The 26,787-nt window shown below is 51.1% G+C and overlaps 1 protein-coding gene and 1 non-coding gene across 5 annotated transcripts in view; both read right to left on the bottom strand.

Moving 5' to 3' along the window:
* The window catches only part of ABCA3 (ATP binding cassette subfamily A member 3), a 41,424-nt gene extending 21,789 nt beyond the window's left edge, over positions 1-19,635 (bottom strand). The window contains exons 1-11 of one of the 4 annotated variants that reach the window (XM_070362207.1): positions 19,435-19,635; positions 11,963-12,168; positions 11,615-11,832; positions 10,790-11,006; positions 9,618-9,688; positions 9,179-9,443; positions 8,115-8,284; positions 7,293-7,458; positions 3,946-4,205; positions 1,802-1,918; positions 1,439-1,559 (exon numbers count right to left, since the gene is read on the bottom strand). In XM_070362207.1, the coding sequence (XP_070218308.1) occupies positions 1,439-1,559; positions 1,802-1,918; positions 3,946-4,205; positions 7,293-7,458; positions 8,115-8,284; positions 9,179-9,443; positions 9,618-9,671 (1,153 nt within the window). In that variant the 5' untranslated portion in view covers positions 9,672-9,688; positions 10,790-11,006; positions 11,615-11,832; positions 11,963-12,168; positions 19,435-19,635. The remainder of the gene's footprint in view (positions 1-1,438; positions 1,560-1,801; positions 1,919-3,945; positions 4,206-7,292; positions 7,459-8,114; positions 8,285-9,178; positions 9,444-9,617; positions 9,689-10,789; positions 11,007-11,614; positions 11,833-11,962; positions 12,169-19,434) is intronic. The other 3 variants (XM_070362210.1, XM_070362208.1, XM_070362209.1) reach the window with 3 other exon arrangements.
* Positions 10,070-10,142, bottom strand: TRNAG-CCC (transfer RNA glycine (anticodon CCC)). Its single transcript has one exon. It is a non-coding gene; the product is annotated as a tRNA-Gly (tRNA).
* Positions 19,636-26,787: the final 7,152 nt, after the last annotated feature.

Raw genomic sequence — 26,787 nt, 5'->3', positions numbered from 1 at the left:
CCCATCCCAGGGACCCCAACGTGACTGCTCCACCCTCTCCCACAGACCCGCCTCCAGCTGCCTTTACCTGATGTGACCAACACTGAGCCCTGACTGCCCACTGCGCACCCCCAGCCCTGCCCTGTCTCGTTCACTCATTTGGCCCACAGAGACTCGTCGGACCTGCTCAGTGCCAGGCCCTGGTCCAGGCACCAGGGAGGCAAAGCCCTCCACTTGGGGAGCTTAGGACCAGTGCGTACATAGCTGGTGGAACTGGGGGAGCTTAGGACCGGCGCGTACATAGATGGTGGAACTGGGAGAGTTTAGGACCGGCGCGTACATGGCTGGTGGACAAGAAAGCCAGCAAGGCAGGGATGCTGGGTGGGCATAGCCTGCGAGGGGCAGCAAACCGCTGACCCAGGACAAGATGCACCCTGGGCTGGGGGCTGTGACTGTAACCAGGTGGCCAAGGGAGGCCTGGATGGGCAGGTGACACGTGGGAAAGACCTGAAAGAGGCCAAGTGTCCACAGGTGCTGGGTGGGGAGACAGGGGGCTTTAGTCCACGCAGTGACCCCCACAGACTCCAGCATTAAGAGTTCTTTATGCCCAAAGATCTGTTGAGGACATCAGGGGCTTCCCTGGTGGTCCAGTGGTTAGGAATCTGCCTGCCAATGCAGGGGACGCAGGTTCGATCCCTGGCTCAGGAAGACCCCACATGCCTCGAGATAACTAACCCCGTCCACCACAGCGACTGAGCCTGAGCTCTGGAGCCCGTGAGTCACAGCAAGAGAAGCCGCCACAAGGAGAAGCCTGCTCACAATTAGAGAAAGCCTCCGTGGAGCAGCGAAAAACCCAGTGCCACCAAAAACAACCAAATAAACAAAATTGGTTAAGGCGGTAAATTTATATGTATTTTACCACAATAATAAAAAAAAAAGAAGTTAGTTACAAGACATGAAGGGCAGCCTGAGAGGCTCCGAGTCAGGTTTAATAGGAGAGATGGGGGAATAACAGGGCACAGTCGGACAGATGATGAACTGAAATGAAGGTCTGAGATCCTCAGATCCAAACATCCACACAGAAAAACCAGACCTAGACCATTAGCAGCCTTCTTCCCAGCAATAAGGGAAGCCCCGTGGCCACAAGCTAATGTTATCAAAGTGCCAAGGAGATGCTTACACTCCAGCTAAACAGCCTTCGGAAGTGAGGGCAAAACAAGCTCTCTTGGGACACAGAAAGTCAAGGAGAATTAATCCCTTGCCGAGCTTCACTGAAAGAACTGTTCAAGGATGTATGCCAATACTTAGAAAGCTGAATGTGGAGGAGGCGCAGAGTAAAGAACACGTCGGCCCCTGGGTCATTTCTGTTCAGATGCCCTCGGACCCCTGAGCCTCACTCATCCCAAGAGAAACACCGCCGTCTTCTGAGCTGGGGATCCCCTAAGACAGGACAACTCACCTTTGCTGAAGAAGGTGCTGACCATGAAGCTGAAGGAGATGGAGGAGACGGCAAAGCAGGCCAGGAAGACCAGCACCAGCGTGGGGTCGCTGTGCGCCAGCACCGCCACGTCCTTCTTCACCTGCGCGGCAGGGGCAGCTGGTGGCGGGGGACAGGGACACAGGGCCACCTCCGTGCCCTCTGTGGGGGCAGTCTCCACCATCGGAGCTGGGACGGGCAGGAGGAGGTGCCACACGGTGCTCCCTCCCACCAGGGCGGAGTCTTGGGGGTCTCCCTGGGGGTGCCACGGATGTCTCTGCCCACCAGCCCCCACCCTGGACGCCTTGCTTTTCATGTCAGACTCCCTTCTGGGGCCGCGCTCACCTTGACACAGAAGAGCAGGGTCATGAAGGAGACGGCGACGAGGAGGAGGAGGAAGAAAAGGAGGAACCATGCCGTCCAGAGCAGCCAGCTGCTGAGCCCCATCATACGCATGTACTCCTGGGGGTGCACAGGATCTGCTGCACTTGATCCACGCTGCCTCCCCGGGCCCCAGTGCGCCCCCACCACGCCACGCCACGCCAGCCCTGGCCCATACAGCCATGCCCGCGGCCACACGGGGCTGATTTGGCTGAAACTAAGATTAAAAATCCTGCTCCTCAGCCCTGCCTGCTGCAGGTGCCCAGTGGGCCCACAGAGGGGGCGGACCCAGGCCCGTCTATCTGTATGGACCGCGCTGCTCTCGGGGATGTGGGACCAGGGCCACCTCTCCTGGTGAAGTGTCTCTCCTGGGCCGGCAACCAAGCAAGGCTGATTTCCCAGCTTTCTACTCACAGTTTCAAAAGGCGTGAAAAATGGGATGATTGGAACAGTGGCCACCCACACCCCCACCGCTTGGGCTCAGTGACCATTCAGCGTCTGGTCATGCTGGGTCCATCTATGTTATCTGGGGGCGTGTACACATGCAAACACCTTCTCCTGAACTGTGTCCTCGTCCACAGCTGACTGCTTCAACACTGCACCATTATCTTAAAGTTATTTAGGCGCCAAGAGAACAGGACCCACTTCATGAGTTCCCTGAGCCCCTCGTTTGCAGCAGTTTAAAAGCTCCAATAATCACAGAGTTGGCACTGCTGAGAATACTCTAAATGCCCTTCCACTGGCACTGCAGACATTGCTAAAGGGAGTGCTATGCTGTGCTTAGTCGCTCAGTCGTGTCTGACTCTTTGCAACCCCATGGACTGTAGCCCGCCAGGATCCTCTGTCCATGGGGATTCTCCAGGCCAGGATACTAGAGTGGGTAGCCATGCCTTCCTCCAGGGGATCTTCCCGACCCAGGGACTGAACCCAGGTCTCCTGTATTGCAGGCAGATTCTTTACCTTCTGAGCCACCAGGGAAGCCCAACAACACTGGAGTGGGTAGCCTATCCTTTTCCAGGGGATCTTCTCAACCCAAGAATCGAACCGGGGTCTCCTACATTGCAGGTGGATTCTTTACCAGCTGAGCTAACAGGGAAGCCCCGCTAGAGGGAGAACCTCACGTAAATTCTGATGACTGGTAGAATTAGTGCTGGGAGCTCGCAGGGGACGCAGCTGTGTCCAGGTGTCTGCAGCTACGTCACATCAGTGAGGTGCACTTCATACACCTCCCAGGCCCCCACAAGTCTGCCCAGCAGCTGGACACTCCGGCCGCCCTTGATTACCCCCAGAGTTAGCTTTCTGCTCGCCACATAGGGGAACGTTGACCTACAATGTTGGGGAACGTTGACCTAGATTCTCAACAGAAAGAGGATGCAAGCCACACACATAATTCGGAATTTCAGCAGCTGCATCAAAAAAGTTTAAAGGGAGGGTTTCCTGGCAGCCCAGTGGCTCAGACTCTGTGCTCTCACTGTTGAGGGACTGAGTTCAATCCCTGGTCAGGAAACTAAGATCCTGCAAGCCGCATGGCATGGCCAAAAAAAAAAAAAAAAGTTTAAAGCAACAAGTAAGATCAGTTTCAGTGATGTGTTTTACTTAACCTGATGTATTCAGAACACTGGCTTTTCAATGTTCAGTCTTTAACATGAAAAGTAAAAAACTGTTAGTTGTTCAGTCATGTCTGACTTTGCAACCCCATAGACGATAGCCCACCAGACTCCTCTGTCGATGGGATTCTCCAGGCAAGAATACTGGAGTGGGTAGCCATTCCCTTCCCCAGGGGATCTTCCCGACCCAGGGATCGAACCCAGGTCTCCTACATTGCAGGCAGATTCTTTCTTGTCTGAGCCATCAGATTAAGTCTTTAGTGTACAGTATATGAACTACGGTGCTTTATCAGGGTGGTAAAAATCTGGATGGACCAGGCTTGATTTCAGAGAAGCCCAAGATGGGCTGAACCTTGTGGGCATCAGCCCCATGCCCAGCTGCCCCGGTGACCTCAATGCCCAGCAACTGCCCAGGCCGGACAGCAGGACTAAGGACAGGACCGCCTGTGGCTGCACAGAACCAAAACCCAGGGTCCCTCCAGGCAGACACAGAAGGGTTACCTTCAGCTTCTTCTCCTTCTCCTGCACGATGGCCCGGATGATGCTGAGGGAGGTGTAGGTGAAGCTCAGCATGAGCAGCAGTGGAAGCTGGTACTGGATGGCGACCAGGAAGGGGTCGGAGATGAAAGGTGGGTAAGGGAACCGCTTAGCGATCACCGTGAGCTTCTCGAACAGCTGGTGCGCGGAGGCGTTGGCGTGGTAATGCATGATGGCCCTGTCCACCGCGTGCTGCACGGCCAGGAAGCCCTCACGGATGTAACCTGCGTGCAGGGGCAGAGGGTGTTCTGGCTTGTGGGGGCGACACGCATGGGGGACGTCACATCCCAGTGCAGGTGCTCGGAGTGCTGTGGGCACCGAGCTGGTGACGGGCTGAGGTCTCCTGCAGGCCTGCCGTTCGCAGGGGCCGCTCACTCCTCTCTGGCTCCTGAGCCCTCCCTCGACCTTCCCAGCCATCCAGGCAGCATCTCTCTGACCGGCCTCCATGTCATCACATCTTTCTCTGTCTCTCTTCTGCCTCCCTTGCCTGCTTTTAAGGACCTACTGAGATAATATTTATCGACAATAGTCTTGCTTCCTTGAGACCAGCTGATCAGCAACATTCATTCCCATCTCACAGGGAGGCAGGATCCACAGACCAGAGGCCAGCGCTACACAGCTCTGTGCACTCAGTGATCCCTCTCTGCTGGCCCTGTCTGACTCCTCACAGGAGTCCATGATAAAACTTTTACAATGAAAAAGAGAGGGACGATACATATTCCAGTCCAGAGCAAGGCCTGCTAGGGGCTGAGCCTACGGAAGTGCGGACACAGCCTCAGAAGGGCGGCCTGGGTCCCTGAGGTCTGAGCCCCGGGGGATGTGGGGTGCAGGCCTGGGTGGCGTGGGCACCCTTGTCCCTAAAATAGTGAGTGATATTTGGAACACCTAATGTCCTCTGACACCAAACTGTCAGCTGCCTCTAGAAAACAGAAAAGCAATTCTATGCCCACCCCCTGCATAAGGCCATCACGTCTGCCATTTCCCTTGAGAGTAAGTGGTTTCATGGCTGTGGTAACAGCAGGCGCCCAGTGAACAGTACCCCTTGCTGTGCGGGGTGGCGGTTTAGTTCTTGTCTTCACGAAGACCCTGCAGAATAGGCAACACTGTCCTCATGGGACACACAGGGCCACCGAGGCCCAGGTGTGGAGCCCCCGCACAGCAGGAGGGGCCGCAGCCAAGATGGACCCTGGTCTCCTGGCTTGAAAGCCAGCGTCCCCCAGGAAACACCCTGCCTGCCTCCTGCTCACATGTGGTTCCCCCACGAGGCCACGTATGCTGCTGCAGGGTCTTCACCACCACAACCTCTGTGGTTGCTCAACACCGACGAGCAGCTACCCTCTGTGATCAATCATGGCCCCACAGCTGAAATTTTAATGATCGTAAATAATGCTGTGGGAAACATCTTTGTGTATCTGGATTTTCTCCTTTCAGGCTATTTCAGGGGCTGTGTCTTTATCAGGGATCAGGGGTCTAAGGTATGGACACTTGGGGGTGGGCTTGGGGACAACCCTGGCCTAACTCATGGCAGGGGGTGCGGTGCTGTGTGGCAGCTTCACGTCCTTTCCACGCCTCTCGGGATCTTCGTGGGTTTTTTAAGCTGATTTGGACTAAGGAGTCCTTTATGATGCAGGAAACATTCACCCTTCATCATTTGCTGCAATGTTTTCCCAGTCTCTTGTTTTAAAATCATTGTTCTATCTTTTCCTTTTATTTTTTTTTTTAAGCAGATTTCAAGTTTGTACATAGTGAAATCTGTCATGCTTTTCCTTGGGGAACTGCTTCCTCTATTGCTTCCAAGCTTAGGAAATTGTCCCCACAAACAGGAGGGACAGCGCTGCCCTGGGTCACCGTGGCCAGGGTTTCCTGCCGCTGGCCATAGGCAGTGGGTGTGGCAGCTGACGTGGCTTCTCCTGCCCACTCGGGGACCTGCCCGGGGCTCCACTGTGGGGCCTTATACACTTCACCCTGACTTGCTTGTCCCAGCTCCACTTTCTGATTTAAACCTTTTCCCTGGAACTTTAGCCTGGTGACAGGGCCCTGGCCTCTGAAATGCATCTCCAGAGGCTGGCCGCCTCCTGCAGTCCCAGCTCTGTCTAGGGACATTCCTGGGGTCTTTTCATCAGACTCTCTAACAAGTTCTGCCTCTTGCAGACCTAGGAATTCTACATTCTTTGAAACACCCAGGATGCTGCCTGAAGGTCTTAGCTTGAGGGCAAAGCCTAGTCCTGGAGCCCAGAAACTCAGTTTTAAGATGGGACCATGGTCAGAGGAGACAAACAAGCCAACTACACATCAGAGTTCCACTGGATAGACCAGTGCACGCCGTGATGGGACAACAAGCCGAGATCTGACTTCTGCAAACACTCCACTGATGCAATGAAATCGTGGACACTTACACAAGGACCACAGAGCTTACAAAACCTATAAAACTGTACACAGAGAAGGGCAGGAGAGAAGGGAAATGCGGAACCTACCCCTAAAGACCCTGTGCAAATCGAAGCTCCTTAAAAACAGAAATATGAAAGCCCACGTCTCCTGGAAACAGACAGCCTTAGATGTTTTTAAAGATTATTTTGGTCTCTCAGAATCCAGGCTTACTGGATGTCTTCCTTCTACTGCGTGCGTGCAAAGTCACTTCAGTCTTGTCTGACTCTTTGTGACTCCATGGACTGTAGCCCGCCAGGCTCCTCTGTCCATGGGATTCTCCAGGCAAGAACACTGGAGTGGGTTGCCGTGCCCTCCTCCTGGGGATCTTCCCCACCCAGGGATGGAACCCTAGTCTCTTACGTTCCTGCATTGGCAGGTGGGTTCTTTACCACTAGTGCCACCTGGGAAGCTCCCGTTCTTCTGCAAAGAAGATCTAATACTCATAAAAAAATCTTCCTCCAGGGCTTCCCTGGTGGCTCAGTGGTAAAGAATCCACCTGCCAATGCAGGAGACACAGGTTCGATCCCTGATCTGGGAAGACCTCATATGCCATGGAGCTACTAAGCCCAGGTACCACAACCACTGAGCCTGTGCTCTAGAGCCCAGAAGACACAAGTACTGAAGCCCGTGAGCCTAGAGCCTATGCTCTGCAATAAGAGAAGCCACCGCAACGAGAAGCCTGGGCACCGCAAGGAAGAGTAGCCCCTGATCGCCGCAACTAGAGGAAGGACCACATGTCAATGAAGACCCAGCACAGCCATAAACAAATAAATAAGATTATTAAAAAAACCTTCTTCCAAAGAAATGCAGAGTGGGTTCCCCCACGTGACTATCACCAGCCAGCACCCGGGGAGGGAAGAAGGCCCCTTGAAAGTGCTCCTCACCAGGTTCTCCGCCATCAGGGGACGTGGGCTCCCTGGGTCCTGGGTTTGGGAAGAGTGGAAAAAGGGAAGTGGTGTGCCATCCCTCTGTCTCTTTCAGGAAAAAGGAGCCTGTCTGAGTCCACATGTAGTTTCTTCGTGTGTAACTGAAGCGTAAGTGGTATTTTACCTGCAGAAGTAAAGAGAAAACCAAGCGTTGTCAGGGGTCTGGCCAGAGGAGCAAACGTCCACGTCCAGTGTCAGGGGGCTGGGGGACCTTTGTTCCTGTGACCTCAGCACTACCCCCCCAACAAGGTCTGGGTCTCAGGAGGTGGGAGGGAGTGGTCCTGCTGGGGCACAGGGAGCCCGGGGGCATCTCTGCACCACCCATCACCACCCTCCTCTGCGTCACCAATGGGAACTCCACCTGTGACGCACCACCGCTGACCAGCAGGCCTCCAGCGTAAGGCTGGGGATCCGATGGCTTCCCAGCCTTAATGCCGGCAGGGGAACCAGAAAACCTTTCTTTCTGTTTGTTTAAACGTGTGACTGAAGTTTTAATGCTATGTGGCACCAAGTTCCAAGTATCTGTGGCTTTCCTACTTGTCCTATTTGATTCTGTCCAGGGAGATCAGTAATGCCTTTTACAGAACAACGGGACAGTGGGGCCACAGCGACAGTCCACAGCCACTGTCCTCAGGCGAGGCCTCTAAAACTTCTGGATGCAGGGGACAGTCACATTTGTTCCCAGGCAGGCAGAGCGTCTGTGGGTGGGGAGGGGGCCATGACCACCAGCAGCCTGGCTCCTGGAGAAGCAGCTGGTCTCTTTGGGGCTGGGGTCCTCACCGCCAGTGGCAGGGGGTCCCGGCTGTGGTTGAAGGTGTGCTCAAACACCAGAGCGGCCAGCACATTGGTGGAGCGGTTGTCGTATCTGATGTAGTCCTCGAAGTCCTTCTCGGAGGTGAAGCCGCGAGCTATGGGGAGAAGGGGCGCCTGGAGTTGCCCAATCGCCTGCTCTGCTTGAAAAAACTGCACCTTCAGATCAAGGACTAAAACTCCCAAGTTTCTCTAGCACTTTATAAACCTCTCCTAAGACTCCAGGAGGCTTTTGTTTCTGGCAGAGACGGGCCGCAGTGAAGACTGGCAGAACCTCACCATCCACGCGGGTCCTGGGCTTCGGGAAGCTGAGAACTGGAGCTGGGCCGGCAGCAGCGCTGAGTGGTGACCGGCCCCTCTCTGGGGGTGGCTGCCCTGCCCTGGATTCTGCAGCCCACCTCAGTCTCTCTCTCAGAACCGTAACGGTGGGCTTTAAAAACCCAAGGGGGTGTGAACGTATAGTCTGTTCAGGGATCTCTCTCATCCAGACCGCGTTCCACGTGAAGGATTTGACTCTTAATCCCCCAGGGAGGAAGCAGAAACCTTGCTCTAAGTGCTGGCTGCACTGGACTGTACAGATCAAGGGAGAGCGGTGCCCAAACCAAGGGCAAGAGAAAAGGGGAGATACTCTCGGTTCTGAGAGCACAGACCTAATGAGGGCGGCTGCACGTTTCCTGGGGATGTCCCTTAGTGGGCTTCCTGCTGACCTTTGTCAGAGCCGCCCTCACCAAACCACATCCCAGGAGAGGTCCCTGGCACTGGGCACTGGAAACACGCCTCACCCTCGTGACAAAGAACTTCTCTGGGGTACGTGGATGCCATCCCCACTAGAACAGCTGGGGGCTGCAAACCCTCACGGCCCTGGTTCCTGCTACACCGAGACTCCACACGGCCGAGGGATTCGGGCAGTGTGGCCACGATGGGGGCGGCAGGGTCCACTCAGCTGCTGCCCGGCTCCTGCACCACCAGCCCTGCCCTGAGGCCCAAGCCTAGCAGTGCTCCGGACCCCGCCCCCCGCGCCCCAGACACCGCACCTCGCAGGTTGATCACCAGCGCCCTCTGCACGTTCTCCACCACTGTGCGCACCGCCTCACTTTGGGATGGGATGTAGGCCAGCTCCCAGGTGGCCCCCGGCGGGGGGAAGCTGAAGAAGAGGGGCAGCTCTCGGATGGACTGGCTGGGGTAGAGGGTGGCATTGGGCACGTTCTCTGACTGTATCTTCAGGCGGAGCCAGATCAGGATCCCAGAGAACAGCAGGGGCAGAAAGAGCTCCAAGAGGGTCACCAGCACCTTCCGCTTCTGGGGAGAGACGGGACTTCGGGGTGAGGGAGAGCACCAGAGCCCCTCCCACCGATGCCCCTCCACCAGGCCCCTCACCACCCCCTCAGCTGGAGGTGGAGGGCCCCGCAGCCCCTCCCACCGATGCCCCTGCACCAGGCCCCTTGCCCCCAGCAGCCACAGAGCTGGGCCCACCTGCAGAGTATAGTTCTTCCAGAGCAGCAGCGCCAGCTGCCTGAGCACCGCCATCCTCTCTGGAGGGGCCGCTAGTCGTAGATCAAAGACAGGGTCAGGGTGTTGGTGAGACGAGAATGGTGTTGGCGGAAGGTGGGAGGTGGGGGGACAGCTGGTCCTGAGACACAGATCCTCAGCACCTGTGTCCCAGTCTGACTCAGACCAGCTCCGGGAGGAGGGGGAGCCAGGTCTGTTCTGTCCTGTTCTGTGAGTTCCAGGAACACACGCCCTGTTAGGAAGCTGACTTAGTTTCTTTTGGAACCAGCTGCACCGTGACCACCAGAGTGGCAATCGTGATGAATGCTATTCACACGTTCTCTGCAGTTGATATGAATGTGCTGTCTCTCTCTCTTTTTTTTTTTTTTTCATTTATGTGGATATGCTGGGTCTTAGTTGTGGCATATGGGATCTAGTTTCCTGACCAGGGATCGAACCTGGGCCCCCTGCATTGGGAACGCAGAGTCTTAGCCACTGGACCACCAAGGAAGTCCCTGAATGTGCAGTTTCTTGGCTGAAACTCAGACTGATGGAATCCCAGCCCTGACACTTTACTCTCCACCATCCTAGGACAGTAAAAGCAAAGTCAGCTCAGAGTCCTGGCTGTGGGCTGATGTCTGAGAGCTGGAGAGGGCTGTGGGGGAGCAGTGAGGGCCCTGACCCGGGAGCCGACACCACACCACAGGACACAAAAGTGGCCGGAGGGCGCGTGCTCTCCCGCCTGGAGCCCTAAGGACCAGTTTTTCCTGCTTTAACTGTGAGCAGTGGCCTGCGGGCCTCCACCTGACAACACTGATCACTTTCCTCTAGAGAGAATCTACCTAAGTCACTTGTGAAAGTTGATATTTTTTCAACTGGAGGATAACTGCCTTACAATGTCATGGTGCTTTCTGCTGAACAAAAACGTCAATCGGCCGTAAGTATACCTATGTCCCCTCCCTCTTGAACCTCCTCCCACCCCGAATGTTCTAATTTAAATCCAGCACACAGAGCTGGGAGAATCTGATGCGAGATGGATCACCAAACACAGAGACAGCAGAAACAAGAACAGAGGCTTATCAAGCTCTCCCTAGATTGAGGGAAATCCGCCTTCTGAGACTGCAGTGTGAGAAGCAGAGACACGGAGCCACACCAACCTCTAGAGAAGGAGGGGGTCGGAGGAGCTCAGGAAGGCCCCAGGGCGCCTGCGGCTAGAAGCACGTGGTTCCAGAAGCCGCAGGCATGAAGGCCGAGGCTGGAGCTAAGGTGGGCGGTGAGGCCAGCAGAGGAGGGCGGCCCGAGAGCTCCTGGTCACCGTCCACGCCAAGGACGCAGCTGGAGCGCAGAGGGGCCCTTCACAGCTCCAGGTCCTGCCTGTGGGGAGAAGCGCCCATGACTCACAGGAAGAGTCCTGGGTGTGACCAGCCGGCCCCACACTCACACGGACCCAACACCGCCCATCAGGAGGGTCAGGACGTGAGGGAGACTCAGACAAATGGCTGGAAAATCCTTCCCTAGTTAACCTACTCCAACACTACAGCCCAGAGAACCCACCTCCAGACCCAGTGCTCACAGAGCGAGAGCTCATTTGTTTTCTGAAACAGCCAGTTTTACTTCTGTCTCTAGTTAGTTGAAAATCATTTTCAGGAAAGCTCATTTTTAAATTAAACTCTTGCTTTAAAAAAAAATGTGGCTGTCCATATCTGTCTAATGGTAGTTCCTCAAAATGTATGCTTTAAAGGGCACTCAATAAATATTAATAGAAAACACAACTGCGAGAAGTTATTTACAAATTAACTTAAAATATGGCTTTTCATTAACCGCACAGTTAAAATACGAAGCGATTAAAGCGAAGATAGTATGAAGTGCTATTAAGCAGCAACTTAGTAAGTCATCCGAATTCTTTTAGAATTAACAAGCTGGAAAACCTGTCTTAAGAGAAATCGTAGACCATTAATAAAAGAGTAGTTGTGTAGCGTTACCCACGAAGGCCTGTGGTCTGCGAACAGTTTCAAGAACTGGTTCAGGCTAAGCTGGGGAAGGGGTGCCTCCAGAGGGGCTGGTCATCCGCACGGTTGGCTGACGGGCGCCTGGTGAGGCCAAGACGATTGCTCCTTGACCAAGAGCGGAGGGTGAAAAGGTCACAGTTCAAAGACGTCTTCTGGACAGAGGAGTCAATGACTTCCTTTTCTGGAAAGGTCTGGCCAAGAAAGGACATGTCCCCAGGCTTAATCCCACCTCTCCAGGAGCAGGGGGGCTGGGAAGGCAGAGAGACAGCCCGTCCAGCTTCCCATGAGCAGAACCCCGGACAGCGGCGCCGGGGAACTGACCTGAGTCCCGGCAGTGGCTCCTGGCTGAGGCCTTCCTCTGGGGCTACAGGAGGTCTGGCTGGGAGGAGGTGGCCCCGCGAGAACGGCTCTGGGGTGGGGCTGGCAGGCTTCTGGAGTGCAGGGGGCTGACCTTGGAGCTCGGGAGCACGGACGCCTCATGGGACATCGGGAGGGGCCCGGGGCTCGCTGGCATGACGCTCCGGCACCTTTGGGCAAATGGGGGAGGGGGTGGGCGTCAGGGCATAATTCAAAAAATAAAAAAATAATCGTAAAACACCTCTCACTGAGTTAGAAAATCAAAGTGCAAAAGAGATAGCAAGCAGGTTTACTTCAGCAGAACCAAATACTATCAAAGAAACTTGGATTCCCGGAAACCAAGAACTCTGGAGAGGCACTGTGTTCTCTCTTCTAGTGCCACAAACCATGAGAGACTTTCCTTTCCTATTCTTTATATTTCAGAACTTCCTAACCCAGCCCTGGCTCTGGTACCCTCCTCCTTTCTCAGATGAGGAGGAAGCGACTGTCCCAGGATCCCACCCTCCCGGTCTGTTTTTACCACGGAACCCCTACAGTCTTATGTACCCTAAAAGCAGCAAACACCACTATAAAATCTGTACATATTTCCCCCAGAACCTAACACTAGAAATCCAAAAGAAAGCATATCCCTGGAGCCTCACTACCATACATAGTATGTAATTTCTTTTTTTAATTAATATATTTGGCTGTACTGGGTCTTAGCTGCAGCACGTGGGATCTAGCTCCCTGACCAGGTACCGAACCTGGTCCCCCTGCACTGGGAGCGCAGAGTCCTAGCCACTAGACCACCAGGGGAGTCCCATTGTATGTATTTCTGTCTCCCCACATGGCTCTGCGCCAGCTGGCTCTATCTGAAGTCTTCCTGAATGCCATACCAGTGGTCTGCTCTGTCTGAGTGCAAAAGGAATTTAAAGCAGGAGATTCCCAGAATTACAAAATCTGGGAAGCTTTCTGGTTATGAAAGCAAATGTACACGAGGAAAGGAAGTTCAAGTTCCTCAAAACACTTGAGGCCGCGGCACTCAGAGTCTCCCAGAAGTGGCGGCGGGGTGCAGGGTGGGGGATGGTGCTGGGATCCAGAACCAGCCCAGGTGGGTCCACTCCAGGCTCTGCCCGCAGAGCCCCTCAAGAACATCTGAGGACTTCTCACTGGGCTCACTTCACACCTCCCGGGACGGAGCCAGCAAAGGAAGGGAAAGCTCTTTCTACCACGGAAAGGCTTGTTTGCTTACTGTTAAAACATTAAACATTACACAAATCATTGACTATTTCAGTGTTTGCTTTTCAGGTGAGCAATTGAGCTGGTTCAGAGTGAGTGCAGCCGTGGGCTGCTCACTCCTGAGCATGCTCTCGAGGGTGCACCAGGTCCCTCTGAAAACCATGCTCCCAGTTTGGGAGCACCGTGTCGGGTGCGCGCCAGCACGTGCTGAGTCCTGATACCTTCCTTCCTGATTTGGGGACTTTTTCACTATGGGCTTGAATATGTCCTCCAGTTTCTATGCACCCAAGCAAAAGAAGCTTTTATCTCTGCATACACAGAACAGAATGGTGGGAAGTATTCTTGCCTGGGAAATCCCACGGATGGAGGAGCCTGGCGGGCTACAGTCAATGGAGTCATGAAGAGTCAGACACAACTTAGCCACTAAACAACAACAAAACACTTCTAGAAAAGGTCACTGCCAAGCGGGCCTCAAGGCCAGCAAGAACTGGACAGGCCCCTGGGGTCCGGCACATAGCGTTCCATCATATGTTCTGATATGTCCCAAGCTTGGCACCTGTCCTTCCACAGAAGCCAAGTCTGCACAGGCGTGGAGGGAGGCATGGCTGGGTGGGAGGGGTCTCAGCAAGGCCAAGGTGTGAGATCCCCTCATCATGGAGAGCAGACAATCACAGCTCTGCCCTCTTGAACACAGATGCAGAACAGAGAGAGATGGCTTTGTTGGTGACGTTGGCTGGGTCTTGGCGCTTTTCCTGAGGACCAAGGTGGGCAAGGGCCCATCTCAGCTGGGAAAGCATTTCCTGATGGACACAGGGAGCCCACAACAGTCAGCGGTTTTAAGCCTATGTGTGTACCCACTGAAGAAGGCACGAGAGTACTTGTGTGCTGGCGGAGCCTGAGGCCTTGCAAAAAAGCATTTACTCATCCAGCAAACACTTGCTAAGTGCTTATGTGTGGTGGGCACTTACATCAGGTACTAAGGATTTGGAAATGAAATTCAGTGTTCTTAATCCAAGGAGTTCACAGTCTGCAAATGCTCGCATGGACTGTAATCGCTACGTGCTGAGTTGCTTCAGACTGTGTTCTGAAAAGTTGTGTTCAACTCTTTTGCAAACCCATGGAGTATATATAGCCCGCCAGGTCCCTCTGTCCGTGGAATTTTCCAGGCAAGAATATTGAAGTGAGTTTCCATGCCTTCCTCCAGGGGATCTTCCCAACCCAGGGATAGAACCCATGTCTCTTGCGTCTCCTGCATTGGCAAGCAGGTTTTTTACCATTAGTGCCACCTGTGATCGCTACAGCTGAAGCCAAATGAAGCATCACACGATTATGGAGGAGCTCCGGATTTTGTGTGTGTGTGTGTGTGTGTGTGTGTGTGTGTGTGTGTGTGTGTGTGTGTGGCTCTGGGAAGGCTTGCAGGAGGTAACAGAGAAGACCAGCATCGGGTTTCTTTTTCCTTGGGGTGGGGAGGGCATCCCGGATTTTGTGTGTGCGTGTGTGTGTGTGAGTGTGCATGCGTGAGTGTGTGGCTCTGGGAAGGCTCGCAGGAGGTTACATAGGAGACCAGTTTCCTTGGGGTGGGGAGGGCATTATAGGATTCTGGAGAAATTAAAGAGTGTGTGTGGGGAATAGACAGAGAAGGCAATGGCACCCCACTCCAGTACTCTTGCCTGGAAAATCCCATGGACGGGGGAACCTGGTAGGCTGCAGTCCATGGGGTCACTAGGAGTCGGACACGACGGAGCAATTTCCCTTTCACTTTCCACTTTCATGCACTGGAGAAGGAAATGGCAACCCACTCCAGTGTTCTTGCCTGGAGAATCCCAGGGATGGAGGAGCCTGGTGGGCTGCTGTCTATGGGGTTGCACAGAGTCAGACACAACTGAGGCAATTTAGCAGCAGCAGCAGCAGCAGTGGGGAACAGAAAGTAACTCTGAGTGGCGGGGGAGGAGCGGCAGGGACTGAATCAGGAAGGGGAGTCAACCAGGGCCTTGGGACTCTCTGCCAGGAAGGGAACTGGGGTGGAACCTGGGTGGGGGCGGAGAGTGGGTAGAGGGGTATCCAGAAGTGCTGTAATTCTGCTCGAGGGTGTTCTGTTTTGCTTAATCTTTTACCTAGTACATGATCTCTTAAATTGTGAAAATATCTGATTCAATGGATTCCACAGGTGAATGTCCCAATACCCCCAAGCAACATAAAAAAATCAGACTGAAAACAGTAGGCATATGTATAGAGGATGGTTCCCAGTGAGCCCCACTGCTGGTCTTCAAGCATGATGGGAAAGACAATCTGGAGTAAAGGAATGGTGAGAAATTCTATTTTAGAAATGAGGGAAAATTTGGTTTTACTAATATTTAATACAGGGACGCACCCTGGCACTCTTGCTGGCCTGTGTGTCAGTGGCTGCGGCTCCCTGATGGAAGAGGGGCTCTGTCATCACTCTGTGACACGTGGGTGATAATGGGCCCTCGCCTGCTGGTTTACTTGACATCTCTCAGGTGTGTTGGAGTTTACACACTTTGGGATATTGTGGCTTTAAGCAGACCCTTAAAGAGCCAAAGCTTTATGATACTTTGCAGTGATTTGGTGAGCGTCTCTCGTGAGCACTTAGAACTTAAGAAGGAAATATACATTTTCTTTCACGAGAAGTTTCAAACCTGGAAATCTTTTTCTTTTTTCTCTAGTGACAAAGGAGTGCAGCAGACTGTCAGTTAGCTTACTGGTTTTAAGCCAATGCACTCAAATCTATCCCTTCAAGGAAAAGGTGAAAATGCGTGAGTTACAGCTTTTCAAAATAACCTGTGCTGAGAACACAGCATTTATGAACACAGAGTCTGGGGATGTTTACACCAGCGCGTGATAGTATTGCCACAGATGCGGCAAGAGCACCATTACGTGAACACTTGCACCTGAACAGCAAAAGCTTTAGGAGCCAGAACGTCTACCCCACACCTGAGAGCCCCTGAACGCTCAGCAGCCCAGATTCATCAAGAGCTCTGGCACAATTGGTGGCTGGGATTGACAAATAAGTATCAGGCGCACAGCACAGTCTGCATGCCTTCCTGAAGTTCACTGTGGACCGCTAGAAAACCAGGAACTGACAGACAGAGAACTCAGAACCAGACTTGCAGATGCTGGGCTCAGGCCTCACCAAGAGTTCATAAATGGGATGTAGACTTGATCACCTGGCTCTCTTTTAAGAACAGCACACATTTGTGCAATAGATTTCACGCTATTGAAAAAATTAATCATGTTCACTTTGCCTCTGTGGTTCTATGGACATGGTTCTATGTCCATGATATTAAGGACAGTAGCATATGGCTATCTTTAAAAATTTTACTTATTTACCTATTTTTTGGCTCTGCTACTGCACAGCATGTGAGATCTCAGACAAGGGATCGAACTCATGACCCTGTGGAGTCTTAACCAGTGAATCACTGGGGAAGTGCCCACATGGCTATCTTTTCTAATAAATGTATTAGAAACGTTTTATTTTCTAATAAATACATGGTAGTGCATGATCCAGTTCTTTTACATATAGCAGTGCCCCGGAAAAGAGCTTCTGGACAACTTATTCACACAACTGGCCCTTCTGTGGATAAGGTAGGAACAAATCTACAAGACGTGGTCACGGCCCCAGGGCCCTGTAAGGCCAGGTTCAAGGCCATGCTTCAGGGACATGGTCATCTGGAGGCCCAGATGGAGACCTAGTTGGTGAGTCTCACACTCAGTGCCATGATCTGTGGTGGCGGGCTCCTCAGAACCACATGGCTCTGAGTTTGCACTGAAGCTCCCAGCAACAGGTGATGGGGTATATTTTTAAACCAAAGGTGTGGCCCAGAGGAGGCTACAAGGAGAGAGTTCCACAAAGTCTATGCCACCTTGGCTGCAGCCTCGGTCTGCTTTGCCGTCCCACTAGCCTTCTGCCTCTCGAGGTGCAGGAAACGAGGTAACAAGGCAATTGAGCATCCCCAGAGAGAGGTAACCATGGATCTTCTGTAACAAGCAAGGCAGCAAGCTCATTAGCTCCTGCAACAGTGCCTCTCTGCCCATTGACTCCAGATCTCTCCAAATGTAGGGGACGACTCAGCAAGGCAGGGGGACAAGTACTGCCCAAGTCTCCCAGGACAGGGACGGACATCGCCTAACACTTTCCTGGGGGTAGGGCATAGGCCTGCTGTGATTTTGTCGGCTTGGAGTATCATCCACTATTCCAGCCTCTGCTTTCCGAAATCCTTCCTATTATTTCCCAGTCTAGTCCTCGCCCCTTCATGCAGCCACCACTGACAACCCTGACTGGTTTGGGGGTTCATCTTGGCTGCATGATGGAATTTTCTGGAGTGCTTTAAGATAGAAACTGATACCTGAGGCCCACCCCTGGAGATTCTGGGCTGTGGTGTGGGCCTGGGACTCTTTCCTGGGAGATTCTAACCTGCAGCCAGGGTTGAGACCTTCTGTTCTTGTCAAAAGCCACCCCTCCACTTCTGCACACTTGCAGCAGCTTTTCTGGATATCCTGTGTGGCACTTATTTCATTCTGTTTGAGGTCAGTTACTTGGGAATAAATAATTTCTTTAGCTCTATCCCAAGGTCCCCAGTCGTGCACAGAGTCTTGCCTATCACTCTCCCCAGAGTTCTAGACTGCTCTGCTCCCCCCCACATCCCTAAAAGCCTCAAGAGCAGAGGAGTCTACTGTTATTTCAGGAAGTAGGGCTGGAGAAGAAACTGCCAATTAGGGAGTCTTACCTGGGCCTTCCCAGTTGAGACTAACTGAAAACAGGTTCCCATGAGACTTCCTGGCATATACACTGTGGAAAGCTAGTGACTTAAAAAAATAAAACAACGTGAACTCCCTGTCTTGTTCCAAAATGCTGTTTCATCAGAAAGGTGATCGATAACCTTAGAGAAGGGATGATGTCATCCTGTTTGTTGAACATAATAAGCAACTGTTCAATTAAAAAAAAACAACACCCTGAGAAGTTAAAAAAGGTAGAGGGGATTCCCATGGCATCAGTTTTTACCTGTTTTCCCTTTCTTTTACTTTTCCAACGACCTTAACTTTTTAAAGGAAAACATCCTTAATCTTAAAAAAAGCAGCACCAAAGTGTTTTGAATCAAATGATGCATGTGCTCAGGAGAAAAAGAGCCTAACTCTTCCACCTGCACCTCCCCTGCCTGGGTCTCCACACTGCTCTGAGGTCTCATCCGCTCTTTCAACAAGCATTCCGGGAGTGCCTGACATGTGCCCAAGTGCTGGCTATGTGCCCCAACAAGAGCCATTCCGTGCCTTCAGGGAGCTCACAGCTCAGGAGGCAGAGGGGCAAACAGAAATAACCCTAGCAGGTAACTGTCTTTAATCAGGTGAAGTCCCAGGAAGTGGGGAGGGGCATTCATTCGAGGGACAAATATGCACCAGGATGCAACCCAAGCCTTCTTTTAGGAGACGGCCCCCGCCCTCATGAAGCTTACAGTCTACTTCAGGAAAGAGAGGATACCTAGGTAAACACAAATTCATACCAAATACAGACTGATCATGGGCACCAAGGCTGTTGCAGGCCCTTCCACCTAGACCAGGAGGTCCTCTTCCTTCGGTTCCCCACACAACTCCCACCACTAACAGTGGGCCACTGGACCCCCACCCTGAGGCTCATGAGAAGGAGGGTTTGAGAGCAGGGCGGACTCCGATACGAAAATGCATTCCCACCCACACTGGGAATCTCTGCACCGAGAGATGAGCCAGCAGCATCCTTGGCGGCCCTGCCTCGGCTCCCCCGCCAGGGATGCTGCATGGCTTTAGCAGCAAGTGCTCAAACTGTCTGCCGGGTGAAGGCCCGCGGCTCTTAAGGCAGGAAATGTCTGTCCACCCTCCTCGGCTCGGCACAATGGATTCCGCAGAGGTTCTAGTTCCGGGAAGGTTAAGTTTCTCCAAGGGGAGCGGCTTTGGGCAGCTGCCTGCGGGGATGAGGACACGCCCAGAGCTCTCGCCGAGGGGCAGCCTGAGTCAGGGCGGCCTGGCATTGCGGGGAGATGCACCTGCTGGGCCGGCGCCGGAGGCCGGAGGCAGGGCGGGGGCGCGGCGGGCTCGCGGGAGCGGCCGGGTGCCCGGCCCGGGAGGGGGACGGCCGGCGGAACGGAGGGCGTCCCGGGCGGGGAAGTGGCCCCCAAGCCAAGAGCCCTGCGAGCCAGCGCGCGCGAGATGCGGGTCCTGGCTGCACTCACCGACCCTCTGCGCCCGGGCGACGGCGGCCGGCGCTGCCCTCTCGCGGGGTCCCTGCCCTCGGCTCCCGGCTCCGCTCTTGCCTCGCGGCGGCGATCGCTGCTGACAGCTGCTGGGCCGCCGCGGAGGGGAGGGGGCACCTGCGACCGGCGTCGGGCTGAGGACCTCGCCGCTTCGGGTCCTGCAGGGGGCGCGCCGGCCGGCTCGCGCATGCGCAGCAGGCCGCCCCTGCGGGTGTCGGACCCGCCCCGGGGAAGCCCCGCCCCGGCCTGGCCCGGTCCGGCCCGCCCCGGCCCGGCTCAGTTCGCGCCTGCGCAGTGCTCCGCGCCTCCGCGACACGGTCGGCAGGGGGCGCGCGACGCGGGAGCCTGGGTGTGGCGTCCACTCGTGAGGAGAATCGCGTGGTCCACATGCATTTCCAGGCAGCTGAAGTAGTCGTTGCCCGACTTCTGGCTTTCCTGGCCATCTTCCATTTCTTCTCCAGCACGGTCTTTCGTTGAGTTCTGGGCCTCTTCTCCCGACGGTAGAAGGGTGCTTTGCCACCATGGGCCTGGCGAGGACACGGCTAGGCAGACGAGGCCCTGGGGAAGATGGAGGGCTTGGAAATTTCTAGAAAACGGCCGTGGGGTGGGCAGGACGGCCCAGACTCCCCGGGTGTGGCGTCAGTGCCAGGGGCAGTTCAGGGGGTAGCGAGGCCTCGAGGGTCACCTCAGGCAGGAGGGTCGAGAGTCAGAGCCAGGGTCACCTCAGGAGGGTCACAGGTCAGGTTGGAGTCCCCTGAAGCCGAGAGAGTCGTGAGGCTAGGTTAAGGGTCACCTTGGACCGGAGGGTCCCGAGGCCTGGCCGGGGTCACTGGGGGCGTAGGGGCTCGAGGAGGGGACGGCGCGAGGTCAACAGTCGCTGAGGGCTGGCCACTCGGCTCCTGACTGCCCGGGTCGTGAGCGCGGCCAGCGGCGCGTCGATTCCGAGGATCCTCCCGCGGCCCGACGTCCGCCTGCCGCCGGCTGCCTGGCTGCCCTTGGCCGGGCCTCGGGCGGCTCCTGGCAGAGGGCGCTGGGCCGGGACGCCGCTTGCTGACCGGCCCGGCTCCTGCCTACTCCGAGTGCTCCCCTGGGATGAGGACACGACCCTCTGAACCGTAAAGTAATGACCCGTGGCGGGAGCTTACTTCTGCCCCCAGACTCCTAATGGATTAGCGATGGAGTATCGCAGAGCCCTGAGTCTTTACTTTGGAACTTATTTCACTCTCTGAAGTGGTGTTATTTACTTGTTTGCTGTTCTTCTGTCTCTCTCACCAGAAGATGGGCTCCAAGAGGGACGTTGTTTAGTTCACAGCGACATCCTAGGGTTCGGGCACAGAGGAGGCGTTTGATAAATATTGAATGAAAAAGCCCCAAAGACCTGGCTTCAGATCTTGCCCGGATTCCCTAACTAGTGCAGGCCTGGCACTTAAAGTTCGTGAACCTCAACTTCCTATTCCTGCAATTAAAATGATAATACCAACTCAAAGGTATTTAGTATTTCAAAATGAAATGGGAAAAACCATAAGTGCTGATTGCAATGCCCTGGCACCTACAAGCAGAATATAACTAGGGATTTAATCTAGACTGGTCTGTGTAATGAGTATTCCAAAAAAAAATTGAAGGCAATTACTGAATAAGTGGATTATTAATATCACAAACATCTTAAAAATTGTCTCTCCCATCTTGTATACTAGGCCCCTTCCCTCACAATGAAAGTATTGGGAAAAACTCTGTGAACCTGGATGACTGGTCCTTCTCTTCACCCTGCTTCTCTTCATTAATCTTTTTTTATTTCAAGAACCAATCCTTCCCATTTCTAACTTAAGTTGGTTACACCATGAGTTTTTTCAAACCCTTTCTAAACCTGATCACAGTTTTGCCTAACCAAGTCCAGAAACAGAACTGGCTGACTCAGAATTTCCCTTTTATGCTTGGGGCTACAAGAAGAAGAATGATCTTGCGGATCAAGGCAGACAACTGCAGAGTTCTATATCTTTGTTCTTAATCATGTTAGAGTGCCTGCTATTGTAATTATTATCAATTTTCATAGTCATGAACTGGGACGGTGTGAAGGTCACTGGCAAAGGCATATTGTCACATGTAAAGGTTCCAGGCTCTGGACTCCCAGTTTGCAAGCAGCTGCCAACAGTGAACTGGACTCTCTTGACTCACTTCAACTATCACTGAGGGCTTCCCAGGTGGCGCTAGAGGTAAAGAATCCATTTGCTAATGCGGGAGACGCAGACCAGGACTCAATTCCTGGGCTGGGAAGATCCCCCAGAGGAGGAAATATTGGCAACCACTCCGGTATTCTTGCCTGGAAAATTCCAGGTACAGTGGAGCCTGGAGGGCTACAGTCCATGGGGTCACAGAGTTGGACACAACTGAGCCTGCATGTGCATGTGCACATACACACACATCCCCCAGTCACTGAAAAATCCACCAGCCTTCTGCAGAAGGCCCACTACTTAAAAGCAAGGCAAACCTAAATGCGCCATCTAGTCTTCGTCCGTTGGGAGATCCATATAATGGTCATCAAAGTACACAATAGAGCTGAGACCAGAACCCAGGTGTTCAGGTTCTTGAGCTCTTTAATACACTCTGGTATGTGAATTAGTCTCATTCATATACCATGGATATATGCCTAAAAGTTATATGATAAACTTCTTTGGGTTCGCATGGCTCAGACATTTATCAAGATTGATGGAAAATCCTAAAGTGGATAGTGACACTCATAATCAAATCTTGTGGCTTTACAAGCATCAGTAAGCCTAGTCATCATAATAGTTGGCTGACAAATGGTGGGGCTTCCCAGGTGGCTCAGTGGAAAATAATTTGCCTGCCAGTGTAGGAGACAGAGATGCAAATTTGATCCCTGAGTTGGGAAGATCCCTGGAGGAAGAAATGGCAACCCACTCCAGTATTCTTGCCTGGAAAATCCCGTGGACAGAGGAGCCTGGCAGGCTATAGTTCATAGAGTTGCAAAGAGTTGGACAGGACTGAGTGAGCATGCACGCAGGACATATATAGTAACGTGTATATATACTGTATACATTTTTAAAATGAAAGCAGTATTGTAGCTCTATTTCTTTTGAGGGGCACAAATAGTATCTATATATCTGCATATGTTTACATATATGTCTTTTTATACAGTAGTTCAGTTCAATTTAGTTCAGGCCTCCCTGTCCATCACCAACTCCCCAAATCCACCCAAACCAATGTCCGTTGAGTTGGTGATGCCATCCAACCATCTCATCCTCTGTTGTCCCCTTCTCCTCCTGCCCTCAATCTTTCCCAGCATCAGGGTCTTCAAATGAGTCAGCTCTTTGCATCAGGTGGCCAAAGTATTGGAGTTTCAGCTTCAACATCAGTCCTTCCAATGAACATCCAGGACTGATCTCCTTTAGGATAGACTGGTTGGATCTCCTTGCAGACCAAGGGACTCTCAAGAGTCTTCTCCAACACCACAGTTCAAAAGCATCAATTCTTCAGCCCTCAGCTTGCTTTATAGTCCAACTCTCACATCCATACATGACCACTGGAAAAACCATAGTCTTGACTAGATGGACCTTTGTTGACAAAGTAATGTCCTTGTTTTTTAATATGCTGTCTAGGTTGGTCATAACTTTCCTTCCAAGGAGTAAGCGTCTTTTAATTTCATGGCTGCAATCACCATCTGCAATGATCTTGGAGCCCAGAAATATAAAGTCTGACACTGTTTCCACTGATTCCCTATTTGCCATGAAGTGATGGAACCAGATGCCATGATCTTAGTTTTCTGAATGTTGAGCTTTAAGCCAACTTTTTCACTCTCCACTTTCACTTTCATCAAGAGGCTTTTTAGTTCTTCTTCACTTTTTACCATAAGGGTGGTGTCATCTGCATATCTGAGGTTATTGATATTTCTCCTAGCAATCTTGACTCCAGCTTGTGCTTCCTCCAGCCCAGCGTTTCTCCATAGAAGTTAAATAAGCAGGGTTACAATATACAGCCTTGACGTACTTCTTTTCCTATTTGGAACCAGTCTGTTGTTCCATGTCCAGTTCTAACTGTTACTTCCTGACCTGCATATAGGTTTCTCAAGAGGCAGGTCAGGTGGTCTGGTATTCCCGTCTCTTTCAGAATTTTCCAGTTTATTGTGATGCACACAGAGGCTTTGGCATAGTCAATAAAGCAGAAATAGATGTTTTTCTGGAACTCTCTTGCTTTTTCGATGATCCAGTGGATGTTGGCAATTTGATCTCTAGTTCCTCTGCGTTTTCTAAAACCAGCTTGAACATCTGGAAGTTCAAGGTTCACGTATTGCTGAAGCCTGGCTTGGAGAATTTTGAACGTTACTTTACTAGCATATACAGTAGTTACTGATATTCAATGCGGAATTTTAGAATAGGGCTTCTCCAGTTGTTTCCAGAGGACTATGTTATAATTGGGGGATGCCTTCTAGACCAAGGGCTGTACACATAGTCCTTCATTCAGTGATTGAGAGGCATTCATTTGTAGTGGTTAAAACCGGTTATGGGCTCTGGCCACACAGTGTTGAACTGAAGCCCAGATCTTAATGTCTTAACTCTTCTCTGCCTTGATTTCCATGTATAAAATGAGGATGATATAGTACCCACTTCAAAGGATTGTTAGGAGTATTCAATGTATCAAAACATATAAAATACTTTAAAAAGTGCTTTATAGCTCAGTTTCCAATTTTGGGGAGATTATGAGGAAAGCCTTTTATAATCATTTGTGACAGGTTCTTGTGTAAAAAGAAAATTTTTACATTTGAAAATAAATATTTTCATTTTTGGGGGTAAAAACTTAAGAACGGGATTATTGGATTGCATGGAAGTGTGTGTTTAGCTTTATAAAAAAAACCACCAAAGTATTTTCCCAAGTGGCTCTACCAATTTGCGTTGACACTGGCTCTGTGTAAGAGTTCAGTTGTTCTGTGACTTTGCCAGCTCTTAAAATTTTTTAGCCATTTTAGTAGCTTTGTAGTAGTATTTTATTATGGTTTAAATTTGCATTTCCCTCATGACTGATGATGTTGGCGTCTTTTCATGGGCTTGTTTGCCATGCATGCATGCATGCTAAGTTGCTTCAGTCGTGTCCGACTCTGTGCGACCCTATGGACAGCAGCCCACCAGGTTCCTCTGACCGTGGGATTCTCTAGGTAAGAATACTGGAGTGGGTTGCCATTTCCTTCTCCATTGTTTGCCATACATGTATCTTTTCTGGGGTGAAGCATCTTCAGTGTTTTTGCTCATTTTAAAAAATTGGGTTGTTTGTTTTCTTATTATTGAGTTTTGAGAGTTTTATGTATTCTGGATACAGCTCCTTTGTCAGTAAGCAATTTACACACATTCTCTCCCCAGTCTGTGATTTGTCTTTTTATTCTGTTTACAGTCTTTTGCAGAGAAAAAGTTTTTAATTTTGGTGAAGTCCAGTTTATTAGTTTTTCTTTTATGACTTTGGTGTCGTAGCTAAGACTGTTTTCCTTAATCCAAGGTCACAAAGATGTTCTGTTTTTTTCTATTAGGTTTTTTTTTTTTTTTTACAAGAATATTTTCCTTTAATAAAGATTTTCTCATCATGTTTAATGGGAAACAATGAAATATCATGGAAACGGTCCAGTAGAGAAACCTTTCCTATTAGGTTTTGAGTTTAGGTTTGTGTTCTATTTGAAATTAATTTCATTTAATGGATTGAAGTATAGATCAAAGTGGGTTTATTTTTTCCTGTATGGATTCCACTTGCTCCACCACTTGTTAAAAAGATTACTCTTTTTTCATTGAACTGGTCCGTTGTAAAAAAAATTGACCTTTTTGTGTAGGTCTATTTCTGGACTCTTCTGTTCCGTTGATCTGTGTGTATATGATATTTTAGCCCAGAATTTGGAAAATTTTCTGTGAAGGGTGAGATAGCAAATTTTTTTGACTTTCCATGCCAAGAGGCAGAGTTGAAAATGTCATATGGCTGCTTGTTACATGAGACAAAGCAAATTTCCATAAAGTTTTTATTAGTGGGATTCAGTATAATAATTGAATGTGGTTTTTTTCAAAACATATATCTACTAGGGGGAAGAATGGAATTCTTTTTTATGGGATAGCATACTGTGTAGCTGTGTTCAAAGACAGTGTCCCCTACCATCAAAATTGACTGTAAATGTTAATCTGTAATGAGATTTGCATATTTCATCATGAACATATGATTTAGAGTGCGTTCATGACTTTGAAAGGCATTGATCAAATTCTATTAAATTCTGTCCTTTTAGCTTGTTCTTACATTCCAGATTAATCACATTCAGTAGAAAGTTAGGTGCAAGCTCCCCTATTGCACAGTTAAATGGATTTTGAAATATGAAGATTTCCTTTGCATTTTTGTTAAGGTCTGAAAAAATGCTTCTGAAATGTAGTTTGACCTTGGAAAATCTACCTGCTGCAAATTTGTCTGGGGATGGAGATTGCACTTCTTGTGTTCTGACAGCATTGAAAGTGCTTAGATCACCTTGCGGTTACTTGTGACAACCAAACAACATTGGTTGTTATCAAAATGGCTGTACCACAGTATAAGTTTCACATAAAAGTACTGTAAAAGCTAATCTTCAAAAGCTAGTGTTCAATAATAGTAGTTGAGGGCAGCTTTTCTAACCATTAAAAGGTGTCAAAACCATTCTTAGTTTACAGGCTGTAGAAAAATGGGTAGTGGGCTGGATTTGGTCCACGGGCCATAGTTTGCCTGCTTGTGCTTCAGCTAATACCGTATTGCCTTTTTAAAAAATAGTTTTTTTTATTCATTCATTTACTTATTTATTTTTGGCTGCACTGGGTCTTCATTGCTGGGTGAGGGCTCTCTAGCTGCACAGAGCGAGGGCTACTCTAGTTGCGGTGCGTGGGGTTCTCACTGCGGTGGCTGCTCCTGTTTGGAGCACAGGCTCTAGGGTATGCAGGCTCAGTAGTTGAGGCACACAGGCTTAGTTGCCCACGGCATGTGGGATCTTCCTCAACCAGGAGTGGAATCCATGTCCCCTGCATTGGCAGGCAGATTCGTAACCACTGGACCACTAGGGAAGGCCCGGCCATTCTAATAGGTGTGTGGTGCTATCTCATTGCTTTTATTTGCAGTTCCCTATGATCAATAATGTTGAGCTTCTTCATGTACTTATTTGTTATCTCATTAATTTTTTTCCTCATTTTTAAGTCTGGTTTTTCATCTTCTTACTGTTTAGTTATATGAGTTCTTTGTATATTTTAGATAACAGTGCTTTATCACATATGTTTTTTGGTAAATGTTTTCTGCCAGCCTGTGGCCTGTAGCCTCTCATTTTCTTGGTCTATATAG

This window comes from Bos mutus, chromosome 25 (genome assembly GCF_027580195.1).
Source record: "Bos mutus isolate GX-2022 chromosome 25, NWIPB_WYAK_1.1, whole genome shotgun sequence".
NCBI lineage: Eukaryota > Metazoa > Chordata > Mammalia > Artiodactyla > Bovidae > Bos > Bos mutus.
The sequence above is the reverse complement of the archived record's forward strand: the minus strand, read 5'-3'. Positions and strand labels throughout refer to the sequence as shown.